Raw genomic sequence first — 23761 nt, forward strand, 5'->3', positions numbered from 1 at the left:
CAGTAGTTACAATTTTCAACAACAGATGGCGCTGCAAGTGATGTGAAAGATATAGAAGACAACGCAGTCTGTGGGTGCGCCATTCTGTACGTCGTCTTTCTGCTGTAAGCGTGTGCTGTTCACAACGTGCAAGTGTGCTGTAGACAACATGGTTTATTCCTTAGAACAGAGGATTTTTCTGGTGTTGGAATTCCACCGCCTAGAACACAGTGTTGTTGCAACAAGACGAAGTTTTCAACGGAGGTTTAATGTAACCAAAGGACCGAAAAGCGATACAATAAAGGATCTGTTTGAAAAATTTCAACGGACTGGGAACGTGACGGATGAACGTGCTGGAAAGGTAGGGCGACCGCGTACGGCAACCACAGAGGGCAACGCGCAGCTAGTGCAGCAGGTGATCCAACAGCGGCCTCGGGTTTCCGTTCACCGTGTTGCAGCTGCGGTCCAAATGACGCCAACGTCCACGTATCGTCTCATGCGCCAGAGTTTACACCTCTATCCATACAAAATTCAAACGCGGCAACCCCTCAGCGCCGCTACCATTGCTGCACGAGAGACATTCGCTAACGATATAGTGCACAGGATTGATGACGGCGATATGCATGTGGGCAGCATTTGGTTTACTGACGAAGCTTATTTTTACCTGGACGGCTTCGTCAATAAACAGAACTGGCGCATATGGGAAACTGAAAAGCCCCATGTTGCAGTCCCATCTTCCCTGCATCCTCAAAAAGTACTGGTCTGGGCCGCCATGTCTTCCAAAGGAATCATTGGCCCATTTTTCAGATCCGAAACGATTACTGCATCACGCTATCTGGACATTCTTCGTGAATTTGTGGCGGTACAAACTGCCTTAGACGGCACTGTGAACACCTCGTGGTTTATGCAAGATGGTGCCCGGCCACATCGCACGGCTGACGTCTTTAATTTCCTGAATGAATATTTCGATGATCGTGTGATTGCTTTGGGCTATCCGAAACATACAGGACGCGGCGTGGATTGGCCTCCCTATTCGCCAGACATGAACCCCTGTGACTTCTTTCTGTGGGGACACTTGAAAGACCAGGTGTACCGCCAGAATCCAGAAACAATTGAACAGCTGAAGCAGTACATCTCATCTGCATGTGAAGCCATTCCGCCAGACACGTTGTCAAAGGTTTCGGGTAATTTCATTCAGAGACTACGCCATATTATTGCTACGCATGGTGGATATGTGGAAAATATCGTACTATAGAGTTTCCCAGACCGCAGCGCCATCTGTTGTTGAAAATTGTAACTACTGTAATTTCGAAAGTTTGTCTGCCTGAAAATGTACTGTTGTCCCAAGCATATTGCAACAAACGGTGTATTTCTATCGCTGCTCGTTTAGTTTTTATTGCCGTTTCAAATATACCGGTCATTTTTGAAACACCCTGTATTAATAAATAGTTTAAAGCTAATTCACCATCATTAAACTTTGAAAAGACTCATTAGAGATTTCCTTTCAGCATATGTGTAACATATGAAGACAAGCAGATGGAAGAGGTTGACAGTGTTAAATTTGTAGGATTAAAACTGAATAATAGGTTCAGTTGGGAAGGGCATACCACAGAATTGCTGAAGCACCTAAGCGAGTATGTATTTGCAGTGAGAATTATGTCAGATGTAGGAGATATAAATATAAAGAAACTTGCATACTTTGCTTACATTCATTCTCTTATGTCATATGGCGTAATATTCTAGGGTAGCTAGTCAAACCAAGCAAAGGGTAAAGGTTTTCAGCGTGAAAAGCATATAATAAAGACTCATTTGTGGGGTAAATTCTAGAACATCATGTAGAAACATGGTCAAGGAACTTTGTATTTTAACCACAGCTTCCCAGTATATTCATTCCTTAATGAAATTTGTTGCATGTAATGTGCCTCTGTTTCCAACTAATAGCTCAATACATAGTATAAATACTAGGAATAAGAACAATCTACATAAAGACCTAAAATCACTTACCTTCATCCAAAAAGGGGTCCAGTATTCAGGAACACAAATTTTCAATAAATTGCCAGCAGCCATTAAAAACTTGGTTTCAGATAAAACACAGTTTAAACAGTGTTTGAAAGACTTTTTGATAGGTAACTCCTTCTGCTCTTTAGATGAATATCTTAACAGGGACTGTTAGACCAGCTTAAGGAAAAATGCCTTTTAGATTTCAGTTTTGACAGCACTTGTTCACTATAATTGAGATTAGGTATTTTGTGGTGACAAATTTATTAAAAGTAGGTAATTATGTTTCATTCTGACAGTGTATTAATTCTGTAAATATTAGCAGTACCAGGTTACCTTAATGTATTCACATATTTTGACAATCTCCTGACAATTGACCAGGTTAGTGAGTATTATATTCTAAATGTTCTTTTATGTTAAACTTTCTGACTTGTTCCACACCTATGAGAACCATCTCATTTTTGGGTCTGTGGAACGAAAACTGAATCTAATCTAATCTAATTTGTGTGTGGTGGTGGCAGTCATAGGGGTAAGGGGGCGGGGGGAAACAATATAGAGCAAATAATGAAACACAAAATATCCAAGCCCATAGTATTGCATTTCAGCTTGTATTCAGAAATTTGTTGAGACTGAAAATAAAATTAAGTGTCAGTAAGTCTTTGCTGAAAGTATTTGTCTGGAATGTCACTTTAGATGAGACTGAAATGTGTACAATAAACAGTACAGGCAGGAAGAGCATATTACATGTGAATGAAGGCTTTCCTGGTGTACACTGATGATGAAATCTTCTCGGGCTTCCATCTGGGGAGCTCTGTCAAAAATCCATCACATTTCGATGAGTGTCATTCTCATCATCTACTGGCGAAGATGAGAATGACACTCATCGAAACGTCGTGGATTTTGGACACAGCTAACTGGATGGAAGCCTGAGGAGATTTCATCAGGAAGAGCATATTAGTTTCTGAATTTTGATGAAAAAGAAGAATGCTTAAGCTTAGGTGGATAGGCTGAGTAACTAATGAAGAGATGCTACATTAAATTTGGAAACAAAAAATATTATTGCACAACTTGACTAAAATAAGGAATAGGTTGATGGGACAGGCACGCTATTCAATAAGATTGTGGGTCAGATCAGTAGAAAAATGTATATGGCAACAAACTAAAACATGTACTAATATCATATATGTACAAAATAAAAATGAGTTTACAATTAATTATACATCCAGTCACTCGCAGCATCGATAATTGCTTGGCTTCTCTGAGGCATGCTTTAAACCAAGTTTTCCATGTATTCATGTGGAAGAGATCACCAAACACATGAAATTTGTGTTGGCAGCTGTTTCAAGTTGAAAATCTTTTTTCCTTGCAACTTGTTATTGATGTAAGACCATACATTTTCAATAGGATAAGCGTCAAGCAATGTGAGTGCCAATCCAGTACTTGCACACCTTTCTCCTTTTCAGCAAAGCATGCTGTGTTGCTTTGGATCATTGTCCTTCTGTAGTATCCAGTCTTCATTTTTGTTGATAAACCAACATTTGGCAGTCAATGTCAAACATCTTTGATAAACATGACACATATGTAGAATGAATGTAGAATGTAGTTTATTCATCTCATAATGTACAGTTACAAATCAAAGATTTTTGTACTGGAGACACATCAAATTACTTTAAAAAAAATAAGGTTATAAGAATTAACATATTTCAGCAGCATTTCTGCATTTTACACATGAACAGTTTAACAAGAACATATATAACACTAATGGTCATTTTACAGCTTGCAATACAATTTATACAATATATTAACAATTTATTATACAATATATAATCTTTATTGTTTCTTTTCTTTTCAAGTTGCCAAACTGACCTGTATGAATTCTTCAATTGAAGAATAACATTTTTCCACTAGTTTATTAAATAACACTCTTTTTAGTGGATCATATTTAACAGATTTGTGTTATTTACTTTATTGTAAATTTTAATCCCATGTACAATGGTGTTTGAGTGTAAAGTTTTAAATTATGAGAGGGAAGTTTGAAACAGTGTGACGAGTACTGTAATTGTGGTTGAAATGCAAATTGTCAAGTGAGTTTTGATTTTTATATATGAAAATAAAAAATTCATAGATGTACAGAGAAAGAATGGTTAGTATTTTTAATTTTTTAAATAATGGGTGACCTGATGTCTTTGTCAGGACTAAACACATGTTCATTATGATTGTCTTTTGAAGTGTAAGTAATCTCGGGCTGTTCATAGAGTTTCCCCAGAAAATTATTCCATATCGAATTATAGTCTCAAAGTAGCTGTGGTAGATTATCTTCCTGGTGTCCATAAGGATGGAACCAGATAAGACATTCATCACATAAACTAGGCTGTTTAGTTTGTTTGCTAAGAAGTATACATGTGCCTTCCAGTTTAAGTATTTGTCAAGATTTAGACCTAGAAATTTTACATAACTTGCTTCAGTCATTTCCTGATCGCCATGCACTATTTTTATGGGAGATGCTGATGATGTTACAGCACTGAACTGCACTAACTGTGTTTTTGTGACATTGAGTTTTAATCCATTTAGCTGAAACCGTAATTCTAGATTTCCCATTATGTTTTCCACAGTATCATGAATTTTTTATAAATTGTCTTTTTCAATTAAAACTGAGGTTTCATATGCGAATAAAATGGAGTGAACATCAATGTTTAAAGGTAAATCATTTATGTACAGCAGAAAAAAGATAAGGCTCTAAAATTGAGCCCTATGGGACCGCTGTACAAATCTTTTTCCAGTCCGAGAATGATTTTTCTATTTGTATTTACAATAACTCTGTTTTATTCTGACAAATAAGATTTGAACCACTGCAATGCCCTGTCCACAATCCCATACCTCTCTAGTTTGTGTAGAAGTAGTAAGTGATTGACCAAGTCAAAAGCTTCAGTCAAATGACAAAAAATATCTGTACCTTTTCACCCTTGTCTAAAGCAGAGCTTATCTTTTCAGTGAATTCCCTGATAGCATTTATTGTATTTTTTCCATTTTGAAATCCAAATTGATTTTTAACTATAACATTGTTTCCTCTAAGAAAGTTTTCAAAATGTTTGCAACAATCCTTTCTATCACCTTAGCAAAAACAGGCAGCAAGGAAATAGGGCAGTAATTTCCCATGTCATCTGGTGAGCCTTTCTTGAACAATGGTCTTATTTCAGCATATTCTAACACATCTGGGAAATATCCTTCCTCAAATGACTGATTAATAATTTTAGACAATGCATGAGAAATAACGTTATAAACAGCCTTGACTGCAGTGGTCGGAATTTCATGCCACCCAGCTGATTTCTTGGTTTTTAAAGATGCTATAGCATCTTCTACATCTTTTTGGGAAAATTCTTTTCAATGTTTAAAGCCTTGCATTTTGTTTTATGTTTACAAAGTTGTCATCTACCTTGTCCTGATGGGCTGCGTTATCTACTTCTGATTTTACCACATTTATGAAGAAATCGTTGAAACAGTTTGACACTTGAAAAGGATCTAGAATTATCTCATTTTTAATTTTTATTTGGACAATTTCTTGGCACTTGTTCTTTACTCCCAACTCAGATTTGATGACGCCCCAAATTGCCTTTGATTTATTTTCATGTTTACTAATATACAGGTTGTTAGTCAAATTTTTTGCTGCCTGTACAATTTTTTTGAATTTATACTTATATCTCTTTACATATCCCACAAAATCAGCATTTTTGTTATGTTTCAACTCATTGTGAAGCTGTCTTTTCCTGGCACTAGAAACTTTTACTCCTGGTGTAATCCAGTTTATTTTATTGGCCACTCTCTGTCGCCAGGCTTGGGGGGGGGGGGGGGGAAGTTTTGTTGAAAACATCTAGAAAACAGCTTACGAATGTTTTGAAATTTTTTTCAAATGGCTCTGAGCACTATGGGACTTAACTTCTGAGGTCATCAGTCCCCTAGAACTTAGAACTACTTAAACCTAACTAACCTAAGGACGTCACACACATCCATGCCCGAGGCAGGATTCGAACCTGCGACCGTAACGGTCGTGCAGTTACAGGCTGTAGCGCGTAGAACCACTCAGCTACTCCAGCCGGCAAAATTTTTTTCACTTGACACACTATTATCAAGAGGCCAGTTTATAGTTCTCAGTTTGTTAGAAAATGCAGGGAGTACATAAAATCCAGAAACACTTTCAATTATTTATTGCACAAGAACCAAAAATTATACAGATATCATACATATATCATTTTGAAGAGAAACCCTGAAAGTTATATATAATTTTTCTTTTTTTTTTGCACGTATATCGCCACAGCATATTTTGGTAATTTGCCGATAGTCAGCACTAGTCACAAACATGGCGAGTTTCAGGTGTGGAGTGAGCTTTCTGTGTGTTGGAGTTTGACAGAAACAAGTGTGCAAGTTTGCTGCAGCTGTTCAGCAGATGTCTAGAACCAAGTATGGTAAGAAGACACCAACAAGGAAGGCCATTTACCTCTGACACAACAAATTCTTTATGACGGATTGCTTGTGTCCGGCAAAGAGAAGCATACATCCCAGTGTGAGTGAAGTGAATGTGGAGTGCTTACGAGAGACATTCATAAGGAGTCCAAAGAAATTGGTGCATCGTGCATCCCGTGAACTCAAAATGGCTCTAGTGACAGCGTGGAAAGTCCTGAGACAGTTGTCTGTGAAACGATTCAATTTGGAGCTAGTGCAGAAGCTCAATGACGATGACAAAGACAATCGTTTTTGAGTTTTATTTGCAGTTGCAACAACTGAATTGATGAGTGCTTAATTTTTAGCAACGAAGACAATTTTCAAACTAATGGGAAAGTGAACAGGCATAATTGTCGAGTCTGGGGTACAAAGCATCCACACAAATCCATTGAATTTGAGTGGGATCCCCCAAAGGTGAATGTTTTTTCTGCCTTGTCATGTCAAAAACTGTATGGGCCATTCTTCTTTGCCAAGAACACTGTCCTACTTGGACATGTTGCAGGAATGGCTGATGCCTGAAATGAAATCGGACTTGCCGTTCATCTTTCAGCAGGATGGGGGCTCCACCCTATTTTCATCGTGAAGTTCATGGGTACCTGAAGACTGAGCTGCCACATCAGTGGATTGGATGTGCTACAGAAGGGGACAGCTGTTTCATGAAATGGCCTCCCTGATCACCAGTCTCACTCCATGTGACTTTTTTCTGTGGAGACACATTAAAGACCTGGTGTATGTACCGCCTCTACTACATGATGTAGCAGAGCTCCAGGAGAGAATATAGGAAGTGACTGCCACAGTCAACAATGCCATGCTGGGACAGGTATGGCAAGAATTGGATTACCATATTGACATCTACCGAGTCAATCATGGTTCACATATCGAATGTTTGTAAATAAAACTTTCAGAGTTTCTCTTTAAAATGCAATATGTGTGACATCTGTACAATGTTTAGTTCTTGTGCAATAAATAACTGAAAGTGTTCCTGGACTTTATGTACACCCTGTATATTTACATTCTCTTTGCTAAAGTTCCTTTTAAAACGTGTTTTCACATATTCTGGTTTCACCTACTTTTGGAAGCTCTATGAGCAGTGCTGAATGATCTGATATGCCTAAATCTAAAAAGAATTTGCTTCCATCCTCAAAATGATAATTTGCCTGAATATTGTCGATACATGTTTCAGAGTGGCTATTTCTTCTAGTACATTCAGTGAAATTTAAATTAAAAGCATATTTCTGAATTATGTCACAAAAATTTGCAGTGTCATTATTATTATTTAATACGTTTATATTAAAGTCTGCTGCACTTATGTCTCATCTTGCTTATCTTGGTCAAGAACTCAAAGTAAACTAATGCTTTGTGGATTTTACATGGGAAGGGCAAAGGTTTCCTTTGCTGGGATGTGAAAGAGCTAAGGTGATACCTTGTACCATCTGTGTGTAATGCCGTCCATGCTCTTACTTAACAAACTGTATCCTGAGGCATCAAGGAGTAGTTAAAATTGCTAACATAGGGAAAGAGGTGGGGGGGGGGGGGGGAGGCTAAAAATTATAGAGAGAATAACCTGCAGTAAGCAGGTTAAAGTGGTTTTGGTTGCAGTAGTTATGCAGATATGACAAGACTTCAGCAGGATAGACCACTATGGGGGAATCCATCAAACCAGACTTTGGACCAAAATCCACAACACTTAATGAGACAGTACTCTTATTTGGGAGGACAGAAATTCAAATACCCATTTGCCCATCCACATTTTGGATTTCTGTAGTTCTCCTAAATCCCTAGATCACTCGGAACAAAGCCTGTGACAGGTTGAGAAGACGAGTTAAAGTGGAGTGAAATAAGGGTTAGGTTGAAGCAAGATTAGGGTGTGTGATAATGATAGGAAGAGGAGGAACAGAAGCAAGTGGAATATAGTGACTAGTAAGAATATAGACTGTATTATTTATGATGTTGAAGGATATATTTGGAAAACTGTTGTCACTCTTCAGTTCAGAAAAGTTGGAATACTGATGGCACAGACTGTAAAATCGTGGTTTTGTTGACTACTTTGTGCTTAGCAGAATGCTGCACAAGTGGGTGGTAGAGTTCATCTTTGATCACATATAAAACAGAAGTAAAATAAAATGGGGACAACAGTGATTATTATCAAACATTTGTGCTCTTTCATTCATTCCCATATTGTGTTCTGTAAACCCCATTGTGAAGGAGAGGCTCCAGGCACCTGGAACAAATGAAGTTAAACCTTGACAGCCAACTCGTGGAAAACATACTAACAACAAATGAAGACTATAGTAGATACAGTGGAAGAAGATCTACATAGTCTACATACATACTGCACCAATGAAGTGAGTGTCTGTGTGTGTCTGTATGAGCCATAATTTTTCTTATCTTGTCTATATGGACCTTCAACAAAATGTACATTGATCGCAATAGGATCAACCTGCACTAAGCTTCAAATGCCAGTTCTTCAAATTTTCTCAATAGTGTTCCATGAAAAGAAAGTTGTCTTCCCTTCAGGGATTCCCATTTGAGTTCACAACCCCTGACAGCTGGCAGCACTGTTGCCAGCTTTCAGCTGTGAATTACGAGTGGCTGCAGGCAAAAACAGTAGTTATTCATAGAGCTGCAATAACACTGAGGTGTTGCCATAGAGACTTATATGAAATCACATTGTGATTGATTGAGATACATGTATGAAGCAGCAGTGGTAAACCCACTGGAACCATCAAGGATCTTCTTTATTTGTCTTTGGTACTCACCATATAGTGGAGATGCTGAGTCGTAGATAGGCACAACAGAAAGACTGTCACAAAATAAGCTTTCATTCAACAAGGCTTGCTGAAGCTGCCAGAGACTGCAGTCGTGTGTGTGAGTTGCATTTGCGTGCGCGCAGATGCTCGTGCGCCTGTGTGTGTGACCATTATTTTTGACTAATTCCTTGTTGACTGAAAGCTTGTTTTGTGACAGTCTTTTTGTTGTGCCTATCTGCAATTCACCATCTCCCCTATATAGTGAGTAGCAACTATCTTTTTCATAATATTATTACATTCCATGCTGGATTCCCCATTGTTTGATTATATGTGTATAATGTATATTGGGGAAAAGAAACTATTTGAAAAATATCCTGATTCTTCTGTTTAAACTATTCAGCTGCTGTTTCCATCTGATACTTAAAACAAGGCAGTTACGTAACTGACTGAATTGAGACACCATTATAAACTCTGTATACTTTGCAAAGGCATCATGTATTTAATATAAAAAATAGATGTAAGCATAATTTACATCCCTATGTGCAAATGTTCTCATTTTTTTATTATATGTTATCATCAGTATCGTGCCTCACATCTCCCAGTAGCCTGTTAGACTTATTTATCACAACATAAAACTCCATTCTCAACCAAGAATAGGGTAGCATAGTCTATGAAGAAATTATTTTTTACTTATAGGTTTGTGAGTGTGAATTGGGATTAACTGAAGTACTTGGCACTGCTTCGCCATCTTACAACCAAACTGTCACCTTTCAATGTAATCTAGATGTAGGACTATGCTGTAGATCAGTATATCACTACAATATACTTTCCAAAAACTGATAAAGACACAAAAGAAATATTGTTAAGTGTTCTGTTCTATTTCTGTTAGCACACACATGATGTCACAGGTCACATCATCATAAGGTTGTGGGAGAATGGCAAAATACAGCATCTGTATGTTCAGTTGACCCATGAATTGAACAGTTCATCCTAAATAATAAAAGAGTATATGTGTTAGCACATCAGCATAAGGATCTCCAGGTCCATGAAGAGGTTCTCATAAGATTTTTGATTACAGTGATTCTTGAATTACACCACGTGGTTATAGTTAAACTAACATGGAACTAATTACTCTACAAGGACCAAACTTGGTAGCATTAATGTCAAGGACATGGGGAATTAAATTGAAGCACTTTTAATGTGCTGCTGCAGTACATCATACCATTACATACCGGTACCATTTCTTCTACAAAACGGGCTCGATATGGCGCCCATCAGTGCCCAGAAGAGTCTAAAAGTGCAGGACTCCATTGTGCAGAGCACGATGAAGCATGTCCTTAGGTATGCTGGCTACCTCTCTTGGTACGCTGTGCTTCAGATCAGCACATGTGCTAATGTTTCCCTAGTAAACCTCTCCTTCAGGTAGCCACACAACCAGAAATCACAGGGAATGAGATCAGGTGATCGTGCCAGCCAAGTATTTGGAAAAGATTTGCTGATAATTCGATTGTTTCTAAATGTGTTTTGGAGATGCAGGTGAACTTCATGAGCGATGTGTGGCAGGGCCCCATCTTGCATGAAAACTGTTGAGTTCAATGGTCTCTCTCCTGTAAGGCGGGTATGACATGCTTGCAAAGCATATCTCAGTAATGCTGGCCAGTCACACTACATTTCTTTGGTTCTTGAGTGCCAGTGTGTTAAAAAAGAATGGACCAATGACGAACATAGCCATGAAGCCACACTATACGGTGACACGTTCACTGTACAAAGGAACTTCATGCACGGTGACCGGAGGTGAAGATCCCCACACTGGCCAGTTCTGTGTGTTCACCTCTTGCATCAGAGAAAAATGAGCTTTGTCTGTCAAAAGGATGGTCCAGGGCGAGCCCTCATCAACTTCAATCCTTGCAAGAAAGTGGAGAGTGAAGTCAACACGTTGTTGTGTGTCCTGTTGTGCAAAATGCTGTACAATATTTATCTTGCATGGATACCATTTGAGAATGGTTCTGTACAGTGGACCACAGGATGTTCAGATGTCGTGACATGACATGCACACTGCCTGGCAATTGGGAATTGCATGCAGTGTTGTCTGCCATAGTAACAGCGATTTCATCAACCACCTGTGGTGCGGCCAGTTGTCAGCCTCTTCCTGAAGCAAAGCCCAGTTCTCCAATTGATTTGAACTACTTCATCATGTTTTGCACAGCAGGTAGAGAGAGAAGACCCTTCCGTAATCCTTTCAGCCAGCAAAATTCTTGAAGTGCAGCTGCAGCATTACTGTTGTTTTGATAATAGAGCTTCACCAATAATGCCCTGCTCCTTTTGTCCAAGCTTATAATGACATGACAACAAGTGCACTGCAACTGGTCAGGCATGAGCGACTATGAATCACGGTGATTGATCATGGCACCTGATGGCCATAGTTGGAACTGGATGGTGGTGCTGTGACACATGGAAATCCACCCCATACTCTAGACATGAATGCTACCAAGTTTGGTACTCGTACGGTAACTAGTTTCCATATTATAACATGTTAAATGAGGAAAGTTTAACTATAAACACCTGGTGCTATAGCAAATATTGAGTTAAACTATGCTGGCAATCCCACATATATATCTACTCAGTGGAGAGAGGCTTACCAACACTTGTTTGCTGCATCTACTCTTTTTTGACAACCACTACATAGATAAAAATTTGGAAACATTAACACAACTTCTAACTGTCCAAGTACAGAGCCCTGTCACTGACAACAGCATGCACACCGGCACAAGCTGGTCTGAATCGAGAACACTTGTGTATAGCAGAGAAAATGCAAGTGGATGAGGCTCTGCTAGCAGCAGCCTGACTTGTTCAACTTTGTTGGTTGGGGCAAAGGCTGCAGCTGATTGTGGTGCACTTGCTTCACCTGGCTACTGCTGTGGTGGCAGGGTGCGCCAGGTGCATCGTCACATCATTCTTCCCATGTGTCATTTGCATATGGAACAGGTAAGGGGGTATCAGCCAGAGCACTCTCCAGCACACACTGTCAGGTGACTTGCTGCAGAGTATTGAAGTAGATGTAGAATCAAACCCAAGCTGACAAGTAGCCAGACAGTGTGCCTGACCCCTGTGCTAAGCCACTGACATGAAAATTATTAAAAAAATCTCGCACAGTCTACTTGAAAATCTTTAGAGAGCATTTTACCTTTTCCAATAGTCCACTCAGGCAAGATATTCTAGAAACTCGCAAGGGGCATCTGCCTGCTGCTATTTACCCAGTTTGAGCCAAATTCATGAGCCCCATCCCGCACCTTCCCCTTGCTAGACAGTATAGAGCCATAAAACATGGTGGAGTAAGATTGTTAAGCTGTATTTTTAGTATAGTCAGTAATGCTCTGTATGTATTTAGTGCAGAGCATGAATGGGACTTGACACCCATTGAATTTTAATTGTCAATGTTTGAGGCATCTCCAGTTGTGTAAGAACTGCATAGCAGCAAATTAATATTATTATGTGAGATTTAACTGTTTCAGTCTGTTAGGTTTCAGTCAGTCATTTACCAGCATGCTCAGAATTCAATACCTGCCAATAAAAGAGTAAGCTTGTTGAATACTAACTTCATAAATAATAAAGACCTTTGTAACAACAAACTGGGAAATATGTTTGAACAATTAAAATCTAGTGAACTGAACAGTGAATTATTATGCGAGAGCATTACACAGGGTTCAGTCGTCAATAAGACTAGGATTTCTTTTATCACTTATCTCTTCAGTCATCTCTGGAAATGATTTTTAAATGCAATAAATTCCAAATGGCACTGTTTTTGGAGTTCACATTAAACTCTATGGGTATTATCACAGAACTTCACCAATCCAAGTTTGAGGCACCGGAATGCATTGTTGCTCATGGCAGATACTTGTGGTGTGTGTGCTCCAGTTGCTGTAATATTAACTCAGTAACAATATATTGTAAGACATATTTGTTCATAGCATCATTTTGTGTTGTCTTGGCATAAATAAATTTCCCCCCTTTCCTTCCCGGGGAGGGGGGGGGGGGGGGGTAGAGTAAAAACAGTGGAAGAAATGCAATCAGTTTAATACAAGATGATAAACTGCCACTGTAAGGAAGGAATTACATGTTTTTATTTTAGTCTTTATTAAGGAATATACACTCCTGGAAATTGAAATAAGAACACCGTGAATTCATTGTCCCAGGAAGGGGAAACTTTATTGACACATTCCTGGGGTCAGATACATCACATGATCACACTGACAGAACCACAGGCACATAGACACAGGCAACAGAGCATGCACAATGTCGGCACTAGTACAGTGTATATCCACCTTTCGCAGCAATGCAGGCTGCTATTCTCCCATGGAGACGATCGTAGAGATGCTGGATGTAGTCCTGTGGAACGGCTTGCCATGCCATTTCCACCTGGCGCCTCAGTTGGACCAGCGTTCGTGCTGGACGTGCAGACCGCGTGAGACGACGCTTCATCCAGTCCCAAACATGCTCAATGGGGGACAGATCCGGAGATCTTGCTGGCCAGGGTAGTTGACTTACACCTTCTAGAGCACGTTGGGTGGCACGGGATACATGCGGACGTGCATTGTCCTGTTGGAACAGCAAGTTCCCTTGCCGGTCTAGGAATGGTAGAACGATGGGTTCGATGACGGTTTGGATGTACCGTGCACTATTCAGTGTCCCCTCGACGATCACCAGTGGTGTACGGCCAGTGTAGGAGATCGCTCCCCACACCATGATGCCGGGTGTTGGCCCTGTGTGCCTCGGTCGTATGCAGTCCTGATTGTGGCGCTCACCTGCACGGCGCCAAACACGCATACGACCATCATTGGCACCAAGGCAGAAGCGACTCTCATCGCTGAAGACGACACGTCTCCATTCGTCCCTCCATTCACGCCTGTCGCGACACCACTGGAGGTGGGCTGCACGATGTTGGGGCGTGAGCGGAAGACGGCCTAACGGTGTGCGGGACCGTAGCCCAGCTTCATGGAGACGGTTGCGAATGGTCCTCGCCGATACCCCAGGAGCAACAGTGTCCCTAATTTGCTGGGAAGTGGCGGTGCGGTCCCCTACGGCACTGCGTAGGATCCTACGGTCTTGGCGTGCATCCGTGTGTCGCTGCGGTCCGGTCCCAGGTCGACGGGCACGTGCACCTTCCGCCGACCACTGGCGACAACATCGATGTACTGTGGAGACCTCACGCCCCACGTGTTGAGCAATTCGGCGGTACGTCCACCCGGCCTCCCGCATGCCCACTATACGCCCTCGCTCAAAGTCCGTCAACTGCACATACGGTTCACGTCCACGCTGTCGCGGCATGCTACCAGTGTTAAAGACTGCGATGGAGCTCCGTATGCCACGGCAAACTGTCTGACACTGACGGCGGCGGTGCACAAATGCTGCGCAGCTAGCGCCATTCGACGGCCAACACCGTGGTTCCTGGTGTGTCCGCTGTGCCGTGCGTGTGATCATTGCTTGTACAGCCCTCTCGCAGTGTCTGGAGCAAGTATGGTGGGTCTGACACACCGGTGTCAATGTGTTCTTTTTTCCATTTCCAGGAGTGTATTTTGGAGGTAAGAAGAAATGTTGAGTGAAGAGTGACAGCATCAGATGAGAAAATGTAAAATATAGTTGAGAGAATGAAGAGGTTGCAAAAGGAAAGTGTTTAGACAAAACAGAACAAAAATAAGAAAGAAAAATACAGGACATAAATTACTAAAAAGAAAGAGGCTATAGACTTGGGACAGTTTAGTACTTTCTTCAAAATAAGGTTATTGTAACGTGTAATTTTATCATTTGGGACATGTGGTGAAGTATATTACTTTGTACATAATTTTCTGTTCTGTTGTGTGTTCTAGAAGTTGAAGATTGATGTAAAAATTTAGTGTGACAGAAGTGCTGAGAATGTGTTTCAGAATAAAACTGAGCTGAAAAATTCTAAAGTGAAGTGTATTGAAACTGTAGCCACCATTAAGGTACAGTTAGTGCAAATCAGGACACAGAAGTGTAGTTTTGAAATTCTTGTATTCTGGTTATTGAACTGACTCTTTGTCAGGTATGCAGACTTAATTTTAACAAGTTGTTTTTAGCCTTCAGAGGTGTTATTTCATCGTCTTTACAATTAATTGCTCTCAGCAAGATTCCTGTAATTTATGTAAATGTTGATTTTTGTATTTATGAGAATCTCTTTTTAATTCGTTGTACAGTTGACATTTAATTCACAAGGAAACAATTTCATTTTGTCTCTGTTTTGTATTTTTTTCCTTGTAACTTTGAGGTCCTTGGACTTATTTTGAATCACCTCCTTCTCCTAGATATTCTGTGCATCCTAATCTTAAGGCTGTTTACATTTTTTTAATTACCTTTCTAGTGATCTATTTTTCTAACTGTGAAACTTACAACTATATTTCAATTTTTTACAGCAAAAGTGGCTGTTCAGTTAGTAGATTATTACAGATCTGCCCTCAACACAATTACACAAGGAGGTGCAGATAACTCTTCCATTCCAGAAACTGTAGGATCAAAAATATATGAGGTTTGTATTTAGTTTGCGACTTCACCACAAGAAAAGTTGTGTTATCTTTATAAACAGATATGCAAAAATCACAGAGCGCACACACACACACACACACACACACACACACACACACACGAGAGAGAGAGAGAGAGAGAGAGAGAGAGAGAGAGAGAGAGAGGCAATAGCTTTTGAACTTCAGTCCATCCTCAGAAAGGGAAGATGGGAATGTATAGATGCACATGAATTTTGTGTCATACCATAACAAGTGTTTTTGTCTGTGTGTTACAAATTTTCTTCCCAGAAGAACAATAAAACATTGCTTTGATACCTTTCTACTCCTTAGATAACTTTTTCCCACCTTTCCTATATTACAGGGTGTCCCACATAAACATTTCACTGCTAATATATCTGGAGCCACAATAGATATTGACAAATAGCTTTCACAAGTATGAATGTACGGCAGGGGCTCACAAATTTAAATACTATGAGACATTCTAAACCATGTGCAAATATTGGTTGCAACACAAACTTATGTTTTTTTTTAAATGGACACCCAAGAAATTGGAGCATGAAGTTGATGCGTGAAATGAATGAAACATGCTGCTATTGCACTTACTGTGATGCAGGCATGGCCCACACATTGCTCATAATCGTGATTTGATTGATGTACTACAGTGCGACAAATGCCATACTTACATATTGTTATTTCCACTGTTAGTACGTTGCCTAGAAATATATGGATGTCCAGTCACTCACTATGAAAACAAGGACCCAGTTTACTCGTACTTGCTTTATTGAATTTTGTGACAGTACTAAATAGGACATAATGGCAATGAAATACTGATAACCACTGGCCAGAGTAAAAAAAATTAATTGCTGTCAAAGGGCTACATGCTATTTGTACTTAGTCATACAACGATTAGACAGTGGTACATACCACATACAGGACATGTCACTGAACATTGTTAACGACTGCGACACAACTGAACCATTGCACATGGTGCAATGCATACATAAATGTACAGTAGTGCCAACAAAAGAAACATACGTCCCCTAAGTAATATACAAAATGTACGCCGTTGTGCAGTTACATGTCTCACAACCAAAACACTACAACGTCTGTTTGAAGAGATCACCATTTGCTTGGCAACACTGTTGTGTGCACTCCATCATGGATCCACTCATGGCTGTCAGCGTTTGTGGTGTTATTGCAGAACTTGCAGTGGTAATACGGACTTTCATGTTGGGCATTGTTGTTGGGAAATGCTGATACACCACATCTCTCACATGACACCAGAGAAAAAAGTCCATGTGGTTGAGGTCCGTGACTGTGCTGGAAATCCCTGAATGGGCTGCCCCGTCCAATTCATCGATGTGGGATTTGTTGGTTTAGTGCCTGTCATCCCACCATGGCATTATGCACAGGGCATCCATCATGTTGATACCTCCTTATTTGGCACAAATGAAGGGGTAGGTCTTCCATCAATTCAGATAAGGTGCACCTCAGGAACCACACATACTGTCATTCGTTAACAGGGCCATCAATGAAATATGGGCCAGGGATGTGGTGTCCTACAATACCACACCATACATTGACAACACTCCACAGAGATTGATGGAACCTGGCAAATCTAGTGTGGTTTTCTAGCGACCGGTAGTGCATATTGAGTAAGTTGACATTCCCATGGTTTATAAATGTGGCATCACCAGTAAACAGTACCCTACGCATGAAGTATGGTCTTGCTTTAGAACTCATTGACAGTATTCCAGGTGGAGGCCTTGATGTAGCACCATGTAATATGGGTGATGTCTATGCCTGTGCAGAATATGCATCACACTTATTCGAGGTATTCCCATCTGTCTCTCTGTTTCATGAATACTTGTATGAGGGTTTATTTCAGTGGCCACCAGAACAGATACCTGTACTGCTTCATGTGTACACCTCTGCTCCGGATTCGCATTTGTGCAGACAACTGCTCTGTCATGCGAAGCCTTCTAACAATATTCATGAAGGTAGGGTGACTCAGGTGACATCTTTTGGGTATCTCTGAGCACACACATGTGCCACACTTGTGCCATTCTCCACACAGTAATATCATGTCAACCATTTTCTCATTTGTGAATACCATGTTGAATGCCTAGAACAGATAGACAGGTAAATTGATATCATGATTACAACAGTGACACCAATTACGATGCACAGTACACTGGTGTAAAGTACTGGTAAGTTGTGTATTGTGTGTACTGAAACCAGGGACCTAGAAATGATGGAGAGGCTTTGTCCCGCCTAGCCCACAGTGGTTCACAACCCCGCAGCAGTCCACCCACCCCACCGCCGCCCCACACCGAACCCAGGGTTATTGTGTGGTTTGGCCCCCAGTTGACCCCCCCACCCCCCCACCCTTACCCGGAACATCTTATACCAGACGAGTGTAACTCCAAATGTTTGTGTGGTAGAGTAATTATGGAGTACACGTATGTGGAGAGTGTTTGTGCAGCAATCGCCGACATAGTGTAACTGAGGTGTAATAAGGGGAACCAGCCTGCATTCACTGAGGTACATGGAAAACCACCTTAAAAACCATCCATAGGGCTGGCTGCCACACCAGACCTCGAAACTAATCTCTTGGGCAGATTCATGCCAGGGACTAGCACGCCTTGCTGCTTGGGAAGCAGCACGTTAGACCGTGTGGCTAGCTGGGTGGGCTCTACCTGTACATACTCCCACACAGAACAGCCTGCCTCGTAGTGACCCATTCCCACCCACCCACCCACCCACCCACCCACCCACCCACACACACACACACACACACACACACACACACACACACACACAGTGCCAATTTTGGCCCATTCCTGTACACAACCGCAGAGGTAAAGGGTTGACTAGGGAAGTGTTATGGGGTGGCTTACACTGACTGGTACTGTTCTATACATATGAGGGATACCATTATGTACATGTGAATGTTTGTGGCAGGAATCCCTATTATTACTTTTGGCGCTTGTATTAGAGTGAAAGTAAGAATATGTATGCCAATCACATCGCAATTATGAGCAGCATGGGGGTTACATTGTGTCACGGGAAGTGCAATAGCAGCACGTTTTGTTCATTTCATGCATCAACTTTGCTTTCCAATTTCTCAGGATGTAATTGACGTATTGCAATGCAAGCAATGCCATTATGGTTGTGATTTCTCATGGAATAGATTGCATATGGAATAATGTGGGTGTCCATTAATAAAAAAAGAAAAAAAAATGAACAAACATAAGTTTGTGTTGAAACCAATATTTGCACACAGTTTAGAATGTCTCATAGTGTTTTATTTTCGTGGGCCCCTGCTGTACATTTGCACCTGTGAAAGCCATTTGTCACTATCTATTATGGTTCCAGAGACACTGGCAATGAAAGGTTTAGATGGACACCCTATATATCGGAAGTTGCCATACCATATCTACAGAAAATATTGAAAATCTTATTTAGGTAATATTTCATTAAGACTCGTCACTCATTAGTTTATTCAAGCTATGCTGATTCAAATGATCCATTTTGTTTTACCTAAAACCTTGATAGTATTAACATGCCATATTACCATGAAAATGTGATTTATTGTTTATTTCCAAAGTAACCTAGCCCATTCAAAAGTATGAATTTCCCTTGTCCCATAATGAGTTTTCATTTTCTGAAAAGTTATGAACTAAAATTTTGTGATGTTTAAAGCTTTCCCGGCATACTGATTGTTCCATAAAAACATGGGAGAACTGCCGGATATCAGTAACTTCCTGCCACGATAATTCGGCGCAGTCTTCTGGCCATATTCAGGTGAATGCCACTGTAGTAGTACTGGCGAGTACGCGCTGAGCTCCACTATTTAAAGCCTTCTGAGGTGACATTGCGCATGCGCTGCTCAGCGTGCGCGTTCATAATGGCTCCGTGCGCTGCGCCTCGCGCCCTCCACTGTGAAAGCCTGGCATATCGGTGTCAGGTCGATTTCCATCTTTATGCAGATAACTACGTCGACTACAAAGTTTCTCTATAACAGGATTCCAAGCAGGGTTCAGCTGATAACCGCTATCTCGATTGATGAGAGTCTCGTTGTCAGACAATCTTATTTCCACAGATTCATTGATAATCAAGCTCCAAAAGTTTGATGTATGGGCCAAAATTTTTGTGTCGTAATTCATGGAATGGTCTGTGGAAATACAATGTTCAGCGATTGCGTACTTGGTGGGTTGGAGAAGGCAAGTATGCCGTTGGTGTTCCACAATGCGTTCCTGCACAGTTCGTGTTGTTTGCCCTATATATGATTTGCCGCATTCACACGGAATTTTGTAAACACCTGGTTTACGCAGGCCCAGGTCGTCTTTAACGGATCCCACCAGTGATGAAATTTTGGAAGGAGGGCAAAAGATGACTCTCACTTGAGTTAATAAGATCAATGTTTTATTATGTGATTCAACGTATCACAAAATCGATAAGGATCTCACGAGCCGAGTAGTGCAAAAAACAGCAGAACTTTTATCTAATAGTTCTCTACCGAAGGAGGTCATCAAGAGACTGAAACCAAACAGTTCAGTTCCGCCTAGGCTATATGGACTGCCTAAGATCCACAAGGAAAATGTGCCATTACGTCCAATTGTGAGTAACATTGGAGCAGCCTAGCAAAATTCTTGGCAGCTTTGCTCAAACCAATGATAGGCAAGTGTGCACATCACATAAAGAATTCTAGTGATTTTATCAGTCGACTTCAGTCACTACAACTGCAAAGTAGTGATTTATTGGTCGGTTTTGATGTGGTTTCACTGTTCACAAAGGTGCCTCTGGTGAACTCACTACACCTCATTGGCAATATGTTTGGTGCCGACATTACAGCGTTGTTTGAGCACACTCTTTTCTCTACGTATTTTATATTTAACAACGAATTTTACGAACAATCTGATGGTGTCGCCATGGGGAGTCCTTTGTCTCCCCTGGTGGCCAATCTTTTTATGGAGGATTTTGAGGAGAGAGCACTCGACTCTGCCACTTTTAAACCGACAGTATTTTGGCGGTACGTTGACGACACTTTTATAGTGTGGCCTCATGGTCTGGACCGTCTCCAAGAATTTTTTCATCACATGAACTCCATAAATGAAAACATAAAGTTTACCATGGAGATAGAGAGAGATGGTTGTCTGCCATTTTTAGACGTCTTGGTGCGATGGAAGAGTGACGGCACACTTGGTCACTCGGTGTACAGAAAGCCCACTCATACAGACCTGTATCTACAAGCTACTAGTTGCCACCATCCAGCACAAACAATGGGCGTTCTCAAAACCTTGGTCCGCCGTGCCCATACTATCTCTGACGCCGACAGTCTTCAAGTGGAACTGGAACACCTGCAAAAAGTATTTTTGAAGAATGGCTTTTCACCTAGGCAAGTGAACAGAGTGATGAAGACCTACAAACGACGGAACAAGGAAGAGGAAGAGGCCTTCAGGTCGACTGTTTATCTACCATTTATTGGGAATATTTCTTCACAGATAGGCAGAATATTGAGAAAGTATCAAGTGAGAGTCATCTTTCGCCCTCCTTCCAAAATTTCATCACTGGTGGGATCCGTTAAAGACGACCTGGGCCTGCGTAAACCAGGTGTTTACAAAATTCCGTGTGAATGCGGCAAATCATATATAGGGCAAACAACACGAGCTGTGCAGGAAAGCATTGTGGAACACCAACGGCATACTTGCCTTCTCCAACCCACCAAGTCGGCAATCACTGAACATTGTATTTCCACAGACCATTCCATGAATTACGACGACACAAAAATTTTGGCCCATACATCAAACTTTTGGAGCTCGATTATCAATGAATCTGTGGAAATAAGATTGTCTGACAACGAGACTCTCATCAATCGAGATAGCGGTTATCAGCTGAACTCTGCTTGGAATCCTGTTATAGAGAAACTTTGTAGTCGACGTAGTTATCTGCATAAAGATGGAAATCGACCTGACACTGATACGCCAGGCTTTCACAGTGGAGGGTGCGAGGCGCAGCGCACGGAGCCGTTATGAACGCGCACGCTGAGCAGTGCATGCGCAATGTCACCTCAGAAGGCTTTAAATAGCGGAGCTCATCGCATACTCGCCAGTACTACTACAGTGGCATGCACCTGAAGATGACCAGAAGACTCTGCGCCGAAATATCGTGGCAGGAAGTTACTGATATCCGGCAGTTCTCCCGTGTTTTTATGGAACAACTGAAATTTTATTCATAACTTAAATTTCCACCAACCTGCTAATACTTTCTGTAGTTGAACTTTTAAGTTTGTTTATTTCCCATATTTGACACATTATACTTTCTTTGCCCTAATTTTTCTGATTCAGATAAGACATGTATTTACCCAAGTAGGTTGCTAATTAAGAAATTAAGAAAACTGGGAGAACTGAGATCCTGAGAAATTTATATGAAACTCAGTAAACCACAGTGTAGCCATATGTTGTATCAGCCAAATGTGTAATGCTGTCATTTACTAGAGAACCTCGTGTATTCTGTGACCAAGTAATCAAAACATACTTTGTGATATAAATCAGTCAGAACTCACCTGTAAGGTGCAGACTACAAATATGTTTTCTTATAGACAAGATGGTCATCATGTTGTCATGAATGATAATAAATGTGAGTACCAGTCAGGTTAATTAAATGCACTGTTTGGTCCATTATTTAAAAACTGTTTGTAAAAGCAGATTAGTGGCAAAATATCTGATGACTCACTGCTGAGGTCAAACAAGAAATTACATGTAAGGGCACATTCGAAAGGAGCTCAGAATATAAAAGAGTAATGCTCTCTGCTTTGTATGTACCTGTCCACCATTGGTGAATTTGTTTCTATTCAGTGATTGTTAAGTTCTCCTGCTTAAAAGTGAAAGAAGCAATCTCAGGTACCTCTGTTCCTCACCAAGATCTTCATGTATCCTGCAATCATCTTCTTGCCTTTCTCTGCTCACCATCAGCTGAATGTTGTTTGTGGTTATTTGAGCTCACTTTTCAATTATTTGTGACCCTTCTAATTTATTGTTATGATAGAGACTTGTTTGGCTTGTTGGCTGCTCAGTTAAGTGTCAGAGCATAAATCCTAAGGTGTTAATGCAATGTGTGCATCATGAACCTGGTTTTCTAGTTACAGAATCTAATGTTATATCACAGTATTCTACATATGGTTCATCGTTAGGAGAAACACAATTTTCTGGGGGTCAGTCCTAACCTTAGTTGTTGCTCATCAGGTGATGTTGTTAAAGCTGTAGGATGTGGCTGCTGGTTGAGATGGTAGACAAGGGCTGGTTATCTAGAATAAGTATATATAGCTCTGCAGTTAGACTGGGTAGCTCATATAAAAAGTCATACAGCAGATGAAGAATGACTTTATTGATTACAAAGTGTGTATGATAGGGAATTATTTCCATCTTCATAACTTCACCCAAGTGCAAAGGTAGCACAAGGACAAGAGCATTGCCAGTTCTGTGTGTAACATGAGATGACAGACTCACGTTACATACACAACTAGTAACACTCTTGTCCTTGTGCTACTTTGCACTTGAGTAGATTTCTGAAGATGGAAATAATTCCAAAATGCATCGTGCATACTTTGTGTTCAAATAAAGTAATTCTCTACATGCTGTATGACCTTTTATGCAGCCTAGACCGCTTAACTAGAGATCTACTAATGTTTACTAGAATGGTCGCTAGCCTTCTACATGACTTTGTCACACTTTTATCCAGAATAAGGCATGAGAGTCTTTTTAAATCAACTTTGAATCAGTTACATTTACTGCTTCAGCTTATCAGACAATAGGCAAGCATCCACATCAGGTGCTGAACAGTACTTTCCCATTCACCCAAAACTTGTTAGTGACTGATCTCATCCTACAAGTTGAGGATATTTACTTATGCCATCACTTTGCAGTTAAAAATACAAAAAGTGCACTACTTCACACATAATTTTTAATTATTATTACTGCAGTTTTATTCCCATGGCAC

At 40.6% G+C, this 23761-nt stretch overlaps 1 protein-coding gene across 1 annotated transcript in view; it reads left to right on the forward strand.

The window, feature by feature from the left end:
• LOC126259705 (tyrosine-protein phosphatase non-receptor type 23-like) overlaps positions 1–23761 on the forward strand; it is a 196136-nt gene that overhangs the window by 110505 nt on the left and 61870 nt on the right. Inside the window, exon 5 of the mRNA XM_049956677.1 lies at positions 15653–15765. Within this exon, the coding sequence (XP_049812634.1) occupies positions 15653–15765 (113 nt within the window). The remainder of the gene's footprint in view (positions 1–15652; positions 15766–23761) is intronic.

This window comes from Schistocerca nitens, chromosome 5, assembly GCF_023898315.1.
Source record: "Schistocerca nitens isolate TAMUIC-IGC-003100 chromosome 5, iqSchNite1.1, whole genome shotgun sequence".
Classification (NCBI taxonomy): domain Eukaryota; kingdom Metazoa; phylum Arthropoda; class Insecta; order Orthoptera; family Acrididae; genus Schistocerca; species Schistocerca nitens.